Raw genomic sequence first — 19926 nt, 5'->3', positions numbered from 1 at the left:
TTGTGAATGGTTTATCAGTTCATTTGAGTCAAAATCTATGATTTATTTTGTAAAATATAATTAAATAAGCCAGGGGCGGAATATATAAGGGGCAGGGCGGGGCACCAGCCCCAGCTGGATTTTAAAAAAAAAAATTACACTAAAAAAAAAATATCAAAAAATAAGGTTTTTTGTAGTGTTCGCCCCACCTATTAATGAAAAATTTAATAAATTTTTACACCCGACCCATATGTGGCCGGGTTCAAGTTCCGCCACTGAAATAAGCATTGAAATTTCACTTTTTCATATAATAAAAAAGAGTTGAGATTGATATTTTCACTTAAATGTTTTATAAATTCACTATATTTATGTATTAATAATTAATAATAAGTTTTATTGTACAGTTTAATGTATAAATAGAGTAAATTTATCAAATATGGTACTAGATACTAGATTGATTAGTGTCCATTATAATACTAGATTTAACATAATCCAGATCCATGATCAAAGGGCTGGCCATGCATGTATGTGATTCCATGGTTTATATGACTAGTACTTGATATTTGATTGATATGATATCAAGAACTAAATTATTCACGTAAACATCCACAATATTACAAATCTATTGCAACTAATTTTACACAATTCTACATAATAACTCTGGAAATTAAGTACTACCCGGAAAAAGTGATATGGGGACCCTGCTCGACTTTGAGTGCTGCTAATTGTTCCTGTTTAATCACCAATGAATTATACAACTGAATTACCAATTTCTCATCATATTCTTTCATGGGTGTCATCCCAAATTGACTAGTACCGTCACCTCCAAAACCGACTAATCCTCCTCCACTTAGCGCAGGCGAATTGGCCACCTTCATCATCATACTCACATACGCACTGTGAAATCTAGTAAGCAACTTCTTAGGATTAAACTTAAGTTTAAACCTAAGCTTAATTTTCAACTTGGATGGTACCCTTATTCTCCATGAGTATCGTTTTGTCTTTGATCCTACTTCGTTTGTACTGGCGGCGAGATGCTGGTAGCTTCTTCGACGCCAGTATCTTTTCACCCCTTTAGACACTTTGCTCCCCAAATGTCCCATTATTGATTATAATGAAAATGGTATGTTATGGAACACTAGCTATTTAATAGGACGTCATGGATGTTGAGAGGAAGGTAGGTTAGAGAATAATCATGATAAAATTCCCCATCTTTTTTTATTGTTGTAAAAAAAGAATAATAATAATTTGATTTATTTATTGTGCCATGGATCTGACCAACCTTATATTATTGTTTTGTAGGGTATCATATTACCTACTCCCAAAATTGTCCGTTTCATGACATGGTCATACTTCAAAACACAAACATTGCAACGTTTTCAACTAAAAAAACACACATATAGTACTTTTATCTTAGTATAATTTATGGAAAGAAGAACATTAAATCGTCCTGTAACATGATATAAAAATATATTTCACTCACTAGTCAAAAAGATAGGATAAAGATTTCTCGGTCACGATAGGCATGAAGAATAGTGGTGTTATGGTCTTTAGTAACACTTGTTATTTGAAATTAACTGATCTTTCCGTCGTAGAATTTTTTTCCCTCTAATTTCATAATTAAATAATATATATTATCAATCAATATATTCGAGATAAGTTTTGACAATATTAATTTAAAATTAATGATAGATAGTAATAAATACGGGTAAATTGAAAGTGTCCTTATTTTAGACAACAATAACAAAAATCAATCTCACATGTGTGAGATATGAGTGAGATGTAATGTATAATCTTTCTTTTATTTTATAATAAAAATAAGTCATTATTTTGTCCAGAGTGAAATAATTCAAAGGTAGAGAATTTTTTTTTTCGTTGCAAGTTGATAATAGTTTTAAAATATATATAAATAATAAGGTGCATATATTCTACTGTATTATGAAGGGAGTGGTCTTTATGAATATTTTTAGGAAGTGTATCCAATAAGGGAAACCAAGGCATTCCCAAGTTTCATTTCGATGGAAAGATAAGTGTAATATAAGAAAATAATAAAAAAAAAATGCATTCTAGAGTTTTTTTTAAGAAGGACCAAGGATAATGAATTAGAATAAGTATTTTTAAAGGCAAGACCCTAAAGTGTAGTTAATGGAGATTGAATTCGAGTCTTCTTTGAATATTCTCAAACATTCAATTACTAGGCTACTCCTTGAGGATTGAATCCGAGTCTACTTTGAAAGAACCCTTGTTTCTATTTCTTTGTATTACTTCTTTCAAGTTGAAAATACATATAGGTTATCTACATCAATTTCCATAACTTTTATCTGTTTTGTATTCCATCTGATTCTTGTCCTATTAGAAAGAACTCAAAATGTAGTATAAAAGAGTACCGCGGCATAGAGGTAGATATGTAAATGAATCGAGTAGAATTCGAGCTTGGTTTCAAATTCATAGAGCTCAAATTCGTGTTTGTTTAAAATTCATAGAGTCCGAGCTCATTTCAACTTTCACATAAGCTCAACTTGTTTAACATTATAAATCTTGAGCTCCACTCGAGCAATACTATATTATTACATTGTGGTCCGCGTTTCACAGCGGATTAGTGTCATTTTAACACTACTATATGGTTGCACATGTTTCGGCCTGAAAGTCATCGAAACCACAATATAAACCCTCGATATAATCTATAATCTACTATTAACAAAAAGAAAAGACTAATCGAAACACAATATAAACCCTCGATATAATCTATAATGTACTATTAACAAAAAAACGGAACGGAAACATCGATGTGATTTAGTTAATTTGGGTTGTTATTGTATGTATGAGAGGTAGCCCGAAATATTGTTTATTGTACGTGTACGTAGGAGAAGTAGCACGAAATAGTTAGCGTTTTTTTGAAAGACTTCCGTTTCGCGTATAGTTGGTCGTGTTGTGTTCGTGAAATTTTTTCAAGGTGAACGGTGGTGTCGGAGAAATTTAACTCGCGGCAAGCGGAAAGATATGGTCCGTTGAGTGAAGTTTATTTAAGTTTTTTTAAATAGAATATGGGTTTGACACTTTACCCCCCTGATTGGGGGTGGAAGATGTAATTGAGGTAGAAGATTTGGGGGGCGGTTCGGTATTTGTGACGGGTCGAGTCGCCGGGTTTGGGTTGACCCGTTTTGTAAATCGGTTTGGACAGTAAATTTTAGCGATGTGGCGCGAGGCGGTTGGTTGGATATTACCAATATAACTAATAGACAAAATTTGTCTTATTTGTTATGAATAGTACTATTCAATTTTTCATTTTTTACAAACCTATGTTAAAATACAATGCAAATTTAGGATAATACGGAATTAGTAAATGTATATGGGTAAAATATCTAGATATTAATATGTATATGAAAAATATCTAGATATTAAAATGTATAGAAAAATCTAGATATTTATATGTGTAAGAAATATCTAGATATTTATATGTATAAAAATATCTAGATATTTATATATCCATGGAAATATCTAGTTTCTAGAAACTTTCATGGAGTAGTATAAATATGGGAGGAGATTTCATTTGTGTAGTGTGAAGTTGTGAGAGTGAAAAGAGTGAGTTGAGAAGTAGAGAAGAAGTAAGGTGTGAAATAAGAAGAGTGTGAGTTAGAGAGAGCTTATAAGTAGAGAAAAGAAAACTTATAAGTAAGTAATACTGTAATTATATTTTTGTATTAATAAAAGTGTTCTTTGTTAAGTTTCCCGGTTAAGCCTTAGTTTGTGTTTAAGTTCTTAGTGCACTTGTGTTGTTCTTATTATATGGTCGGCTCTGCCGCCTAAGTGATATATGGTCGGTTATACCGCCTGAATGATATATGGTCGACACTGTCGCCTAAATATTATTGTGCACTAAGGATTCATATAATTAAAGGCTAACCAACGTCAAAGTGTTGGTGTAGTGAGTGAGTATAACCTAGGTCCTCAATAGTGGGTGTGTTGGGCTCGTCAAAGCTTCCAACAACCTAATCCCCTAACTTTGATTAAAATACAAATCGAACCCCCCACTTTATACCTATATTCTAAATTATTATTTATCTCATCACTAACACCAAAAATACTGAATAATAACACCCATCACGCTTTACCAACTTGTACACTGCGCTCAAACAGTAGGACTCACATAGGCCACTACTGTGCTACATTTTTTTTTTTGTCTTCAACGATAAAAGAAACAACTTTCTTAAAAGGAACAACCCTTCAATGCTACCAAAAGATGTCGAAAAACATTCCTTTTTTACAAAATAGATCAACTAACTTTAACGCTAAAAGAAGCAACTTTCACAAAAGGAACAACCCTTCAATGTTAGATGTCGAATAAAATTCTTTTTTACAAAATAGATCCACAAAAGGAAAGACTTTTTTTTAACTCGCATTCAAAACGGAGCCCCCGGCGCGAAGCGAGGGCTCCACAACTAGTTATTATATTATTATACCTGCATACTAATATGCGTGCCCAAAATCGTCGTTTCAGTTATATCAGATTGTCGTTTTGAGTTTGCGTTCACACTACAAACGGCCCCTCAATTTCGACTCAATTTACACAACGCCCCCTCAAGTTTCCACTATTTCAGGGGTAGAAAGCGTAAATATATAATTTTATTAAATTAAAAGAAAAGAATTCCATCCAAATTTTTAACGGGTCTTATCTTCTCGCTGGGTCCGAGTTAAATTTTTCCGAGACCACCGTTCAACTCGAAAAAATCAGACGGACCCACCGGAACTAACTATACGGGAAACGGACATCGTTAAAAAAACACTAAAATAACGGACATCGTTAACGGGTCCTACATACTAATATGCGTGCCCAAAATCGTCGTTTCAGTTATATTGGATTGTCGTTTTGAGTTTGCGTTCACACTACAAACGACCCCTCAATTTCAACTCAATTTACACAACGCCCCCTCAAGTTTCCACTATTTTAGGGGTAGAAAGCGTAAATATATAATTTTATTAAATTAAAAGAAAAGAATTCCATCCAAATTTTTAACGGGTCCTATCTTCTCGCTGGGTCCGAGTTAAATTTTTCCGAGACCACCGTTCAACTCGAAAAAATCAGACGGACCCAACGGAACTAACTATACGGGAAACGGACTTCGTTAAAAAAACACTAAATAACGGGCCCTATAGTCTCGCTCGGTGCGAGTTAAATTTTTCCGAGACCACCGTTCAACTCGAAATAATTTTACGAACACAACGCGACTAACTATACGCGAAACGGACAACGTTAAAAAAATACTAAATATTTCGGGCTATATTTCATGCATATACATACACGTCCAACAAATAACCCCACCTACTAGATATAGGTATCAAACAACGTATATCCACATTCGACTGCGCGTTGAATACAACAATTAGAATATTTAGTAAAGTAATATATTTATTTATTTTTTCATTCATTTGTTAGCCTCACATAAGATTTACTATTTACTATCATTATTAATTTATTATGTTATTTTATATATATATATATATATATATATATATATATATATATATATATATATATATATATATATATATATATATATATATATATATATATATATATATATATATATATATATATATATATTGTGACTATATATGTACAACAAATTAATTTAATGTACATAAATATGTATAGACTCACACATTTGTTCAACCTTAGTAAAGTCAAGCTCGTTTAGTAAACGAGCTTTAATATACAAGGTTTAAAAACTCGTCATTCGAGCACTAATCAGTCAAGACTTTGAAATAAGTAAGCAGCAATTCGGGATTAATCAGAGATTAATGGTATATATTAAATAATAAACTTCAAAATTATATGTGTAAATATTGAAGAAAATCATATACTTTATCATAATTTCTACAAGCATACATAAAATTGTTCATTTTGTTTGAATACTCTAAAATTCTAGCTTAAACCAATGTTAAAATGTTGATCAATTTTGACTTTGAGTTACTTTGACCAAAAAATCACGTTTTAAATCATTAATCCATATTGACCGATTAGTTAGATGAATTTTGAAAATTTGATATGGATTGTTCTTAGAAGAAGTAATCGAAGATTAATTGAGAGTAGTGAGGTTTTTTAAAATAGTGCTAATATATGTTTGAATTCGAGGTCATGTTCATTGTAAATCAAATTTCGATCTATTCTTGTTAACAATTCGAGATCAAGTAAGTCACAAATAGCTAGACTTACTTTTCAACGAGTCGAGATCGAGTAACCGAGTAAAGTTAGTACTAAAGAGGGAATTCAATGTAGGCCCAATCTATTCATTGTTCTGATTGACTGCTTCCCACTTGGCCCAACAAATAATCACCTTGTCCATTCGCATTTGGCATCCATTAAAATTTGAGAACAGTTTTCATGGCGTTTTCTTATCCTCTCTCGATTTCATCGCCCGCAAACAACATCGTCAAACAATCTCAATTCAGTTCGTTCATGTTATTATCAGTTTTCACTAAACCCTAATTCTTATAATCAAAATTGATTTTCACTTACTGGCCATGCGACCATCGTTACCTACCATCAACCTCTCCACAGAGGATTATTTCATCAATCAATCATCAATTCTTATAATCACCGCTAATTGTAAGTATAATTTTTATAATAATGGCATCCGATGCATACGCCGCCCCTACTTCATTCCCAATTCTATGTAATGCCGCTGCTGGTGCCTCTGCAGGTTTATGTCTGTAACGATTTTTCAGTTTCCTAATTCATGAACCTATGAATCAAAACCTAGGGTTTCGTGTGTTGTTTAAATATGTAATCCTATATATATGTGTATATGTATATATGCAGGAGTTATTTCAGCTACATTTGTATGTCCATTAGATGTGATAAAAACTAGGTTTCAAGTTCACGGTCTTCCACAGCTCAACGGAGCCGTTAGAGGTATTGTGATTTCAGTATAAACAAAATGTTTGTTTCTATATTGGAATTGAAATGCTTGCATTAATTGTATTTGAGTTTCTGATTGTATTAGGATATTTTGTTGTTGGATCAGGTAGTCTTATAGTAGGTAGCTTAAAACAGATATTTCAAAAGGAAGGGGTTCGTGGTATGTACCGTGGGCTCTCTCCAACTATTCTTGCATTGCTTCCAAATTGGGCGGTGAGTTGTGTGTTTTTATACAATGGAGTAATATTAGTTCTTGTTAATGTGGACAGTGGATGTGTTATTTGTTCTTCAAATTTGGTTAGCACTTAGGATGCAATGAGTTATTTATAGTAGTAAACAAGAGGAGACTTGTTTGAGGACTTGATAAGTTGATTAAAAAGCTTATCTTTTTCACACTGTCATATTTGTTGACCGCGAAACTTACTTGCTTAGATAGGATGTGAACATCATTTAACAAAGAATCTACTCTTTACAGTGTGCTAGGGCTCTAAGTATGGTTATATGCTTCACTGTGCTAGGCCAGGGTAAGGATGTTAGGTTATAGAATATGGTTCAAGAAACAGTCGTCTAATTTTGTTATTGAATTCTCTCTGAATCATGGATATAATTGCCTTTTGTGACTTTTTAGTTTCTGTCCCATGGTTAAATTTTCATCTCCCATCATATATAATTTAAAACAAGTTGAGTGCTCTTTTGAATTAACCTTTATTTTTCTGTGATTGATTGATGATTGATCATGCAAAATGCTAGTGATTTTTTTTCTTTACTTATTTACTTTTTTTGCAACTTTTGTTTATTTGGTTAAAGACGAGCTTATTACAAGTTAGATGTCTACATGATCAAAATGACGTCTCATTTTATCTCTTTTACTTGAGAAACAGGCAAAAGAAATGATAAGAGAAATTGAGTCTTTATATAAATGGTTGTTGTATTAATGAAGTTAAGTGTCAGAAATGGTCATGGGGTACCCGGTTAGGTGGCGTACATCTGAATCGAAAATACTCGCCCTCTTCGGCTAACTTGGATAGGGAAATCTTTACTCTTTAGTACAATGATACAAACAGAAAGAATAGGTAGTTAGTCAAATAATCTCCTTCCCTGTAACAAAATGATAAACATTCTGTACTCCTTCTGTTAACAATGAAATAAAAATAAACATGACTATCTTAGAATTCCTATTTAATAGTAATATTAGTGTGTAAGCTAATCTAATCAGTCTTTTATTACATTAAGGACATAGTTCTATATACACTGAGGTGTTCAGTACATCTTTAATTTCAGCAATGAATTGATTTAGTTATATAGTTTGTTCCTTTGATGGTTGCCAAATTCTATCAGAACTTTACTTATAGGAAGATGCCCTTATGTGATTTCCGTCTTTGTTAAATAAAATATCTTAAATTTCTGATGAGATTTTTGAACTCCAGCTCTTTAAATTTCAAATGTTGCAACTTTTTGCAGGTCTATTTTACCCTTTATGAGCAGCTCAAAGATTTACTTGGCTCTGGTTAGTCTTTTAATAATATATTATATTATATATGTACCGATGTCTTTAATTATAAAATAGGATGGTTTATTAAGTAATTGATTTGTTGTAAATAATTGTACATATATAGATGGAAATCATGGGCTATCTTTTGGTGCAAATATGCTAGCAGCTTCAGGGGCTGGAGCCGCAACAACCATAGTCACAAATCCTTTGTGGGCTGTTAAGACAAGGCTACAAGTACGTTCTCTACTTACAAACTTGGTACTTTGCTTATATTTAAAGACAAATACTTAGTTACTTGTTTCCCGTTTGTAGACTCAAGGAATGAGGCCTGGGCTAATACCATATACGGGTACACTATCAGCTCTGAAAAGAATTGCTCTTGAAGAGGGCATCCGTGGTTTATACAGGTTTTGCTAACACTTGCATCATGTATATGTATATGTGTATATATAATAATATGACTTGAGCATGAATCTTATGTTTAGTATTGGATCTTTGAATGTTTTTTATTTTTTTTTATTTTGGGCAGTGGTTTAGTGCCTGCGCTTGTGGGTATCAGTCATGTTGCAATTCAGTTTCCTGCTTATGAGAAGATTAAAGGCTATTTGGCTAGTAGAGGTACATGACAATCATAATAGTAATGGATAGTCCTGTGGTTTGCGCTTCTTGCAAGGATAGTCCCTCTCTCAAACGGGCGTTAATTGTTTTGGTTAAGTCAGTCATCGTTTCAAACCCACACTACTGATTTTTCAAGTGAAGATGATGTGGGTTTGAAACGATAACTGCAAGTCTAGAAGACGTGGTTATTAAAGCTGTAAAAAAACTAAAAAGATGAAATTAGCCATTTAACCAAAAAATTTAACGCCCGTTTGATAGAGGGACTATCCTTGCAAGAAATGCAAACCAGAGGACTATCCATGCAAAAAAGTTTAAGGACGAAACTTGAAATTTTCGACAAACCACAAGGACTATCCGTGTAGTTTTGTTTTTCCTTTATTCTAAACATTAATAACCTTTTTTTTTTTTTTTTTTTTTTTTAAATAACTACAGATAGTACGACACCGGATAAACTAGGGGCTCGTGATGTCGCAATCGCCTCTTCAGTTTCAAAAATATTTGCCTCTACTTTGACTTATCCACACGAGGTATGATGTAAATATTATATTATAATATTATTATTTATTATTTATATTATCGTTTTGAAAATATAAGTTAATGACTTAATGTAAGAAACTATGACTAGGTTGTTCGGGCAAGACTACAAGAACAAGGGCACCATTCTGCAAGACGATACACAGGAACGATGGATTGCATAAAGAAAGTATTTGTAAAGGAGGGGTTTCCGGGTTTTTATCGTGGTTGTGCGACTAACCTTTTGAGAACAACTCCCGCTGCGGTCATAACATTTACTAGCTTTGAAATGATTCATCGATTTCTTGTTAATTCATTCCCTTCGGATCCTCATCCTCACACATTGTGAAGATGTATACTCCATTGTGTTTTATTTACATAGGAGCAATTTACAAAACCAATATTAATGTAAGTGAGATTGATATTGATATTGATAAGAAAGTTATTTTTTTCAAATGTATGGAATACTCTTTCCAGTCAATGATGTTATGTATGATAATAACCTGTTTTTAGTTGAGGGTCTTGTAACTAACTTGTTTGGTTTGAGGTATGGGTCATCAAAAGGTAAATTGCAAAAATAGAATTGAATTGTACTTGAGCAATTAAAATTATTAATTCTATACTTCTATAGGTTGGTCGTGGTGTGTGTTGGAATAGGGCAATAAAGGGCTAATTGTACTTGAAAATTGGATGAAAATTGGACTGTCACAACTTTGTACTTAAATTTGTATGATAAGTTGCTTCTTGTGGCCGAAAATGTATGTTTTCAACATAGGAATAGGAATCATTATAAGAATGATAATTGTTTTTAAAAACAGTATAATTGTATCTTTGATAACAAATTGGAGGTTAGTGAAACCTAAATTGATTATAACATGTTACAAAGTGATTATAACATGTAATTACAAAGTGGCAGGTTAATGTATCCATCATCTATATACACTTAGTGAACTTTGGTTGCCTGTTTCGACCCCTCTTTTTCTAAGTATTTCATTCTTCCTTCTTTGTTGTTTTTCAACTTTAACGACATTTTTAATTCCGGTGCATGTCTACAGTGTATAATGTATTTCTTTCTTTTTGGGTAACCTATCATAAAACAACCCTTTTTTAAAAATTCTATATAAAATCTGAAATACAAACAAGAAAACGGATAAGGTCCTGAGTGTTCAGAACAAAAATGTCGCTTTTGACCTTTTTATCCCATCAAATCGAAATATGAAAATATGATGATAGTAAGGTTTAGACTTAGATCTCTTGTGATAATATCAGGGTCCAAATCACTAAACGGTTTAATAATGTGAATTACGATCTAAATAATCATATTAAGATAAGACAATAATACATGGGGCCCAAATATATATGCTTACTAGTTTTATGAGCCCGTACGTTGCACGGAAGTTGTACAAATTAATATTCGATAACCATTGACGATTATGATCAAAATCTAGTGGGGTCCCCAAATTTATTTGACAACTTGCATAAATTATTGAATGTGTCAGGTCAAATTGGGTCGGACTCGATAGGGTTACACCCAAAACACAAATATAAAATTAGATAATACTCACAAAATATAAAGTTGTTCATATTTTCAATATTGTCATTACAACCATCAACAAAAACAACAGCAACAAAACACAGTCTCGCATATGCGAAGTACGAGGGATATGAGATGTAGATAATCATTCCTCTATTCTTTGATAAAAAAATATTATTTCTCCACCTGAGTGAAAAGACTCTAAGATTATAGAAAGTCTTCTCTCTCTCTTTCCGACAGATAAATAGATAGCTTTCGAGAGGACCTGCTCCCAATAAATAGGGAAAAAAAAAAGTTAAAATTAAAAATGAGACGCCATGAAAATAGTAGGATCAAATTTTCATGGGTTTTAACTCATGCCTGAAATTCAATATAGGCATTAAACGGTAGTCAAGTCGCCAATAAATTAACGTTTGTTGTTGACTCACTTAATAATAAAGCCAATTGTTATTACAACAATCATCATATCATTATTGTTCATATTGATAATTTCACAAATATTACCCCTATAAAAATATTGAAGGTTGAATGGCTTAATGAAGACCGAACTAGAAGGATAAGAGTAACAGATGAAGTTATGAACGTTTTTGGTCTCATGTCGCATGATACAAAGAAAATTGGTAATTGGATAAGTGTTGTTTTTTTTTTTTTTAAATATTCAAAGATCGTACTATAAAATTATAAGTGGATCAATTTCATATATTTTAGTAGTTAAAACTATCAAATTATAAATTCTAAAAATGTGGGGTTCTATTATTATATTTAGTGGTGTCTTATACAAAAAATGTGATTAATTTCAAAAATTAGTGGTGTTATAGGACCCCACAGGGTTATACTTAAACTCGCCAACGTCGATAACGTTAGTATTGATATTTTATCAACTTTATAATTCAATTAAAATGAATACTAACGTGAGCTCATGCATTACATGATAGTTGTATTAATTGATGTATGGTAACATTAAATTGATATTTATTAAATGTATAGTACAATTACAAAAAAAAAATCGTTTATTACTAATAATATTTGTATCGAAAATATTGGTATTGATACCTGCCGCATAGATTATGAGTCCGTATATAGATAAAACGATTTTTTGTTGGTTATACCGAAAGTTGATTTAATTGAAATTAAATTTTAGATCGTATAAATTATTTTTAATAATGATCATATATACTAAACGTTATGTTTGTTTGTAGTATTTATTTGTATTAATTTTATAAGCCCGTTTATAAGCCCGTGTTTTACAACAATTAATAAACTATTTAATATATCCTATAATTTTGTAAGTTACATAAAGATCTCATATTAATACGTAAGTTGGGATTTCATTAACATATTATAAATATCTTTAAGATTTTTCATAATATATTTATATATTTATATATAAAAATATTAATACTTATTTAATTCAGTTTAATTAAGAAAATGACACGTATGCAAATTTAATTCAGATTAATTAAGAAATTGACACATAGGATTATTGGCACGTGTTTTATAATAATGTATGTATGTATGTATGTATGTATGTATGTATGTATATGTATGTATGTATGTATGTATGTATGTATGTATGTATGTATGTATGTATGTATGTATGTATGTATAGAAGATAGATAGATATATCTTTCTTTTTTACAATGAACCCGTGTAGGGTGTGGTGATGTAAAGGTGGTGCCACTTTTTTTCGTGATTACCACACCTGCATTCAAATGATCTGTTCTTGACTTCTTGTAACCACACTTTACACTTTCACCTCAAAACACCCCTAAAACACACAAATTGTAACCGATCTCTATTGTTTTTCGTCAAGGTGAACTCTTTTTGTTGAAACTAATCGGTTCATTGTGTCCCACATTGGAAAGTGAAAGAAACAAATTTGCATATATAAGTTTATGGGAATCTCACTCTATTACTAATTGATTTTAGAGTAATGTGAAACTCATGGGCTTTGGCTACTAGTCAAATATCCAATCTAGTGGATTTTTAACTAGTGACACCACTAGATAGTATAAAATTTTGAGTGCACCATTTAAGAGTGTAAATTTTTTTAAGCTTTTAACTAGTAACACCCGTGACTACGACTCTTAGATACACCACTGACTTTTTTCGTCTCTAACCATGTTTATCCTAAATTCATACATAGACATCATCTCTTATTTTGTCAATTATGATCATGCATTACAGTACTAAATCTTGCAGTTTATTGATAATATCTCATGTTACTGTCTCGATACGCAATGGCCTGCCAATGATCTGTTAAAGTATCAATACATATCTGATTTTTTTCATAGCCGTTGCGTATTTCTCCATACCTATAAAACTTATTTACTTTGTACAAAAATCGGCGTTTTTTCCATACAGATGGGTGCTTATGCTCTTATTCATAATCCTGTGTGGTGCGACCCATTTCATAAATCTATGGACTTTTTCTACCCATTCGAAAACAGTTGTATTAGTCATGACAGTATCAAATTTATCTACAGCTTTCGTGTCATGCGTCACAGCTTTATTGCTCTTTCGGACTATACCTGATTTGCTTAGAGTGAAAGTGCGCGAGTCGTTTTTTGAGAAAATGAGCTGAAGATCTTGATAAAGAAAAGGGTTTGATTATTAAAATGGAAGTAACTGGAAGCCATGTTAAAATGCTTACACATGAAATTCGAAGCACGATTAATTGACACACCATATTGAATACAACCCTGATTGAATTGGGTCTACTGTTTCGATGAATCTGGACGAAGTAACTCGAGTGTTTAGTAGCAATCGAACTGGGAGAATTCATGGTGGGACCACATTGGCGAGGATTAGAGCTCGTGCCAGAAGATATATGTTACCTGAAGAAGTTGGTGTTCGCGCACCTTTGTTGAATCTTTCGAATTTTGAAATTGATATTTAGTCTGATCACCCTGCAAAAGTTATGCAATCATGGTTTTGATACTTCATGTCAATGGTGTACGGAAGTGGTGTGACCATGAACTGGAGCTCGTAGATGTTGTCGCCAAACAGGTTAATAGCCTGACTCTAATCGTGTTCTTAGGGTGTTTGTTTACCTTTTTAAGTGAATGGCTCAACACTGTAGAACCATTCGGCATGATGCGCGTTTGTTTCTGACATATGATGTTCAGTGTTGAACCATTTAACATCAAGAACACTTGTCAAATAACTATATTGAATTTTTTTATTCATGTAAAAAGTTAATAACGCAATTTTACCTAATGCATAATGTTCATTCAAAATAATTATCAAAGAACTTATTGTTATACAGAATCAAATTCTCGTTCAAATTATACAAACGGTTGATCATTATGTTTTATCAAACACAACCTTATTTTAAATAGTTATCAAGGCATTGTTTCGCTTTTTATGACTAGAAGTGTAAGCTTTTAATGACGTAATCGGGTTGCAGTTGCACTTTCTCATGCTGCAATTCTAGAAGAATCTACACGATCACGGAACCAATTGATCGCACAAAATGTTGCTTTGGATATGGCCCGACGAGAGGCAGAGTTGGCTATCCGTGCTCTTAAGGATTTTCTAGGTCTGATGAACCATGAGATGAGATTGCTTGCAATTACGGCATTATCATCACTTTTGTTGGAAACCGAACTTACGCCAATGAAAAAGGGCCATGATAGAGACGATTCTTAAGTGTAGCAACCTTCTTGCAGCACTTGTAAATGATGTTCTTGATCTTTCTAGACTAGACTTGGAAATGAAGTGTTTGATATTCACGAGTTGCTCAGTGAAGTAATTTATGACTTGTAACTAGGGCCAGGGGGTGTCAATTCGGGTCGGTTTGGGGGTCAAAATAGCCCAAATATGACCTTCGGGTTCGCGGGCCGAAAGTAACCAACCTGGACATGACCAACATTTATGAGTCTAGATGAACTGAAAAGGTTGTTTATTTGAGTTCAGACAGGTCAAATTTGATGGGTTAGTTTGGCTTGACCCGCATCTTTATAGTATCTGAACATAATTTACTGTGTTGTTGTAGGTCATCAGTTTGATAAATCCTATTGCTTCAGTCAAAAACATATCTATGACCTTAAATCACAATGTAAATCTACCTACTTATGGGATCGGTGATGAAAAGCGACAAATGCAGACCCTGTTAAATGTTGCTGGTAACGCAGTTAAGTTCACAAAGGAAGGTTCTGTTTCAGTTGAAGCCTCGATTTTAAGTTCAGAGTTTGTTGCATAGTGGCGAACCCCTTAATTCTGCCCCATGTTGACCGAAGGCTTGCTTTACCTACTTGTGCAGGTGAGTAATTACATTTGATGAAATAATATCATTGCGCATTTTTTATAATCAAACTGGAACAGGTCAAGGATTCGGGAAGTGGCATCAGGCAACAAGACATTCCACATGTTTTTACAAAATTTGCAGAACCTAGATGCTTTATCTAATAAGCACAAACACAAACAGAAGATTTAAGGATTGATGAAACTAAAAAACAAAATACTGCATAATGTATAAGTAATATAACCAACATAAGTAATGCAAAAGAGTATAAGCCACCAAAATAAAACAGTTTTATAGCATAAACCCAAGAAGAAACACTTCAAAAAACTAGACTGCATGACTAATAAAAACATCAACATATTCTTATCCCCATCATACACACCTCACTTTTTCGATTTCTTCGATGCCCTGAAACAAAAAAACAAAGAAGTTAATAAATCACACATAGAACATAAAAGACACATAGTAATGTATTAAAACTCAAATCAAAGTGAACACTCACTGAGTAGGCTGTGATGCTGGAGCAGCTGCTGGCACCGCTGGTGCTTTCTCTTGTGGACCCTACATAAAAATAACATAAGTTATACATAAAGGTAATGCAAGTATCTATATAATCAGGTCAACATTTAGATAGTCAATAGTCAACAGTCATCAACAGTTAATTTAGGGATTATAGATTAGTATTATACCTGAGCAAAACGTTCCTCTCTTCGAGCCAACTTTCTTTCCCTGCTTGCCTTGTTCTTGGCACGCTTGGCCTCAAATTGGTCAGCAATTGTCTTCTCACGAGCCTTTTCTGCCTTGGATTTGTGAATGCTTTCCATAAGCACACGCTTGTTCTTGAAAACATTACCCTTCACCTTCATATACATGTCATGATACATGTGCTTGTCAATCTTCTTGGCCTCTCGGTACTTTTTAAGTAACCGTCTCAACACTCGCATTCTCCTCATCCATATAATCTTAGTCGGCAACCTTGCCTCCCGGGTACCCTTACGTTTACCTGAAGTTCATTAAACCATCATATTAAACCGACTAGCACTACGCATATCGAACTTAGTTGAGCATAAAAAATGATCTATTGAATATTATTAACATAAAAACAGATCATGGAATTACCATATCCGGAGTGACGTCCCTTTCGTTTTGCTTCATTCATACGACGAGCACGAGATCGTGAGTGAATCTTGGTAGGCTTCCTAATGATAAATCCATCCTTAACCAGCTTACGGATGTTCTGGCCTGTAGTTAATGTAAAAAGATATAAACTTAGACAAAAAAAATTAATTTGCGCCCCCCCTTCTTACAAATAAAAATTTAATAATAAAACTAAAAAAATTCATCAATCATCATCAAAATCTAATAATCAACTTACAAATATACAGTAGCAATAGCATAATAATTTTCAGAACTTATAAGCACAACATAATCTATAAAGGCTGATAACCTTTATCCGTTTAATTGGTACTACATAGGGTAATCAATCAATCAATCAATCAATCAATAAATATATGAATAATTACAACAAAATCATCATATAATTAGTACAGGTCTTAGTTTCAGATTAAATTAAACAATTGAGCTAATCGGATCCATATATTAACAATTGCAATACATAAACACACAATTAATTAACAACTGATCACAGTAAAATAATCATAATATGTATATAATCGAAACATACGTGAATTCGCCATAGAAATTTCATTTCCTTCATTTGGATCTAACCAAACCTTTCCTCTACCACACTTTAGAACACTGGCAGCAAGCCTCTTCTGTAGCTTTAGCGACACCATGTTCACCGTCAATTAGGGTTTGTGTGCGCTGTAACAGTGTTTTTATATCGATTTCTCTCTATTTCCCTTTTAGGGTTTCAATTGGGCTTTAATATAACGTGAATACAAATACAAATTGATTAGACTGCATTCATAAACCCGGCCCATTAAACCAGCATATTGGGCCTGTTCAGTTTAACTTCGTAATGTTTACAAATCTTGTTGGGTCCCACATTGAAGATTTTATGGTATTATTTATTTAAATTTGATTAAGTTGATATAATATCGTGCTTACAAGTAATCCACTAAGTTTTGAATATGGCAAGACATGGCCACAAAGTTACATGTTTTTTTTCTTTCAAATAATTATTTAAATAAATAATGATTGACTTTGAAAAAGGTGTTGGTATATATAGGACGTCTTAGACATTGTATAACACAACAAAAAACATTTGAAGCTTAAATACATACATAACATAACAATAAAAATGGAAGGGAACACAACAAAGCTTAGTTTGATTGTTCTTTTGTTTTCGGTGATTGCAATAGTCGTTTCAGCAGATGGTGGTTACGGGCTCGAGGGATATTTCCCAAAAAAGCCCGCTAGCCCGACAGATCAATATCCGACATCCGCTAAGGTACCAACAAAACCCACAGTACCAAAAGAGAAATATGAATCGTACAAAAAACCTACTCCTAAGTTGCCAACAAAGCCGGCGGTACCAAATAAGGAATATGGTACCTACAAGAAACCTAGTTATACATTACCAACAAAGCCCGCGGTACCAATTAAAGAATATGGTACTTATAAGAAGCCTAATGTTACATTACCAACAAAACCAGAGGCACCAAAGGAACATGGTGCATACGAAAAGAACTATCCCAAGGTACCAACAAAACCAGTGGTACCCGAAAAGAAATATGGCACCTATGAAAAGACACCTAAGCCGGCTCTACCTAATGTGCCAGAGCACCCGAAGAACATAGCCGTTCAAGGCGTTATCTATTGTAATTACCGTGGCAAACTCCTCCCACTTCAAGGTACATACTCTATTTTTCATGTTTTTGCATATGTTACTATGTTAGCAATAAAAATATGTCATCATGTATGTTTTGCATATTGATGTAGTACCTTTTAAAAGGGGAGTGCATAATGTCATAGATTGAATCTAAATGTATGTTTTTATTCAATGATGGTCATTGGACTAACAGTATCGAGGTGACTTAAATATTTAACAATTATAATAAAAATATGAAACATTATCATGTTGACATAACGGTATCGATTTGACATAACAGTATCCATGTTTCCTTAATGAATATATAGGAGCGACTGCAAGAGTGACATGTTTGGCTGTACACAAAAACGGATATGAATCCGCGCCATTTTCCTTCTCGAGCGGTCCAGCAAACGAAAAGGGTTACTACTTAGCCAAATTAGCGTCATCAAAGCTCCTAAAAGACGATATGTGGGAGATAAAAGAATGCAAGGTTTTCCTTGAAAGTTCTCCATGGACAAGCTGCGAGAATCCTGAAGATACGAATGGAGGAATTAGCGGTTCGCGTGTTATATTTTCACGTCATCTAAACAGTAACGGATACTGTTTGTCGTCGGTAAACCCTTTTATATACAACCCGGGATATCAATCTTTGCCCAAGGAAGGTTACTGATTGTATCAGTAGTACATTATTTGTTGGGTATTTTGTTTTTTGATCGACCACAATGTATTAAGTAATGTTGTGTTTATTGATTTGTTAAATTCGCTGTATTGTTTTTGTAATGAGTTGATATTGATGTCATTGACTCATATATATTAAACTATTACGGAGTATTATTATTTTAAAAAATCTGAGTGTTTTTGTGTGTAAACGTGTAAAAACTATACAAACATTCAAGATGAAGATCAAAGTAACAAAAACAAATAATAATAATGATGAATAAACAATAATAAAATCAAATAAATAAATGGAAAGCTATGCACCAGTGATCACAAATAACTGCTAAATGAATGTGTCCATTTACATTAAGTTTTAATCTCTGATGAAAGAGTCGAAATTCTTTTTGTAAAATATTTGACACACTATAATACAAAATAAATAAATGGAAACCTCGGGCCCGAGAGTCATCAAGCCCACTCAGCAAATAAGACTAGTTTGGGTAGTTGGGCCAAGATATCTTGTAAACCAGGTTAGACTCTTAACGTTTTCCTACATTGAATCAAGCACATAAAATTAAATGTTTAACCATTAGAAGGCCAAGTTAAAAATATTCAACAGAACGGACCTAACCTGACCAGGTTGCGAGCTATAATCATTAGCAATGCTTGAAGAACAACATACTCATTGGCGATTCCAGAATGGAAGCTCAATGGAGTCCTAATTTTTTTTTTCAAAACTAATTATATTTGAATGCTATTTTAATAATTATTTACTTTCAAAAAACTACAAGTTTCGGAAAATATATTGGGTTCGAGTAGTTAAATATAGTTGTGTCCTATATATTTTAAAGGAAAAACTTTAAATTCTCAAAAGATATGGGGTCCTCCAATTAAATTTAGTGGTGTCCTATACAATTTACAGGGTATTTTCTACTAAATTTTTTCGAACTAGCGGTGTCCCGTGACTCCACGGGACAACAAATAAACTCGCCACTGAACATACTCATCGGACTAGAAAACATCTATATGTATATGTATTTGTATATATGTATATGTATATACATATTAAAATTGAGTTTAATTTAACCGTTATTTAAATTTAAATTTAAATTCTAAACAATCTTGGATAGGTTAACTATTTACTCCTTAGTATAATTAACATTGATGATAAGTAACATGTTAACTACCAATT

General features: G+C 32.9%; 4 protein-coding genes and 1 pseudogene across 6 annotated transcripts; 3 read left to right on the top strand and 2 right to left on the bottom strand.

Moving 5' to 3' along the window:
• Positions 1 to 653: 653 nt before the first annotated feature.
• On the bottom strand, positions 654 to 1082 carry LOC139874721 (uncharacterized). Its single transcript, XM_071862127.1, has one exon. It carries the CDS (start codon positions 1080 to 1082, stop codon positions 654 to 656), a length of 429 nt encoding a protein of 142 aa, XP_071718228.1.
• Positions 1083 to 6347: 5265 nt separating this feature from the next.
• On the top strand, positions 6348 to 9975 carry LOC139877051 (nicotinamide adenine dinucleotide transporter 1, chloroplastic-like). The gene is made up of 9 exons (XM_071864452.1): positions 6348 to 6680; positions 6800 to 6892; positions 7005 to 7111; positions 8360 to 8405; positions 8515 to 8624; positions 8703 to 8797; positions 8920 to 9008; positions 9441 to 9535; positions 9634 to 9975. The coding sequence occupies exons 1-9, from the start codon at positions 6608 to 6610 to the stop codon at positions 9868 to 9870; spliced, it is 945 nt and encodes a 314-aa protein (XP_071720553.1). The 5' UTR covers positions 6348 to 6607; the 3' UTR covers positions 9871 to 9975.
• Positions 9976 to 10070: 95 nt separating this feature from the next.
• LOC139874720 (probable ethylene response sensor 1) lies at positions 10071 to 15259 on the top strand (annotated as a pseudogene).
• LOC139877831 (uncharacterized) lies at positions 13935 to 18876 on the top strand. 3 transcript variants are annotated; one of them, XM_071865237.1, is made up of 4 exons: positions 13935 to 14064; positions 14465 to 14954; positions 15053 to 18117; positions 18404 to 18876. In XM_071865237.1, exons 3-4 carry the CDS (start codon positions 17565 to 17567, stop codon positions 18745 to 18747), a joined length of 897 nt encoding a protein of 298 aa, XP_071721338.1. In that variant the 5' UTR covers positions 13935 to 14064; positions 14465 to 14954; positions 15053 to 17564; the 3' UTR covers positions 18748 to 18876. The 3 variants fall into 3 exon arrangements, with proteins under 3 accessions (XP_071721338.1, XP_071721339.1, XP_071721337.1); XM_071865238.1 differs by having other exon boundaries at positions 14465 to 15319; positions 15382 to 18117; XM_071865236.1 differs by having other exon boundaries at positions 14465 to 18117.
• Positions 15501 to 17142, bottom strand: LOC139877832 (large ribosomal subunit protein eL19y-like). The gene is made up of 5 exons (XM_071865239.1): positions 16986 to 17142; positions 16421 to 16543; positions 15991 to 16304; positions 15804 to 15862; positions 15501 to 15709 (listed from the first exon to the last, which is right to left on the bottom strand). Exons 1-5 carry the CDS (start codon positions 17095 to 17097, stop codon positions 15685 to 15687), a joined length of 633 nt encoding a protein of 210 aa, XP_071721340.1. The 5' UTR covers positions 17098 to 17142; the 3' UTR covers positions 15501 to 15684.
• Positions 18877 to 19926: the final 1050 nt, after the last annotated feature.

Source organism: Rutidosis leptorrhynchoides, chromosome 11, assembly GCF_046630445.1.
Source record: "Rutidosis leptorrhynchoides isolate AG116_Rl617_1_P2 chromosome 11, CSIRO_AGI_Rlap_v1, whole genome shotgun sequence".
Lineage (NCBI taxonomy): Eukaryota > Viridiplantae > Streptophyta > Magnoliopsida > Asterales > Asteraceae > Rutidosis > Rutidosis leptorrhynchoides.
The sequence above is the reverse complement of the archived record's forward strand: the minus strand, read 5'-3'. Positions and strand labels throughout refer to the sequence as shown.

What these genes read in the sequence shown, in the direction of transcription:
- LOC139877831 (XM_071865237.1), top strand. Translation starts at nt 17,565, where the DNA reads ATGGAAGGGAACACAACAAAGCTTAGTTTGATTGTTCTTTTGTTTTCG. An exon ending in CAAACTCCTCCCACTTCAAG is followed by an intron (nt 18,118 to 18,403) that starts GTACATACTCTA and finishes ATGAATATATAG; the next exon opens with GAGCGACTGCAAGAGTGACA.
- LOC139877051 (XM_071864452.1), top strand. Translation starts at nt 6,608, where the DNA reads ATGGCATCCGATGCATACGCCGCCCCTACTTCATTCCCAATTCTATGT. An exon ending in CGCTGCTGGTGCCTCTGCAG is followed by an intron (nt 6,681 to 6,799) that starts GTTTATGTCTGT and finishes GTATATATGCAG; the next exon opens with GAGTTATTTCAGCTACATTT. An exon ending in GGCATCCGTGGTTTATACAG is followed by an intron (nt 8,798 to 8,919) that starts GTTTTGCTAACA and finishes TATTTTGGGCAG; the next exon opens with TGGTTTAGTGCCTGCGCTTG.
- LOC139874721 (XM_071862127.1), bottom strand. Translation starts at nt 1,082, where the DNA reads ATGGGACATTTGGGGAGCAAAGTGTCTAAAGGGGTGAAAAGATACTGG.
- LOC139877832 (XM_071865239.1), bottom strand. Translation starts at nt 17,097, where the DNA reads ATGGTGTCGCTAAAGCTACAGAAGAGGCTTGCTGCCAGTGTTCTAAAG. An exon ending in GAGAGGAACGTTTTGCTCAG is followed by an intron (nt 15,863 to 15,990) that starts GTATAATACTAA and finishes ATTTTTATGTAG; the next exon opens with GGTCCACAAGAGAAAGCACC. An exon ending in CCAGCATCACAGCCTACTCA is followed by an intron (nt 15,710 to 15,803) that starts GTGAGTGTTCAC and finishes TTTTTGTTTCAG; the next exon opens with GGCATCGAAGAAATCGAAAA.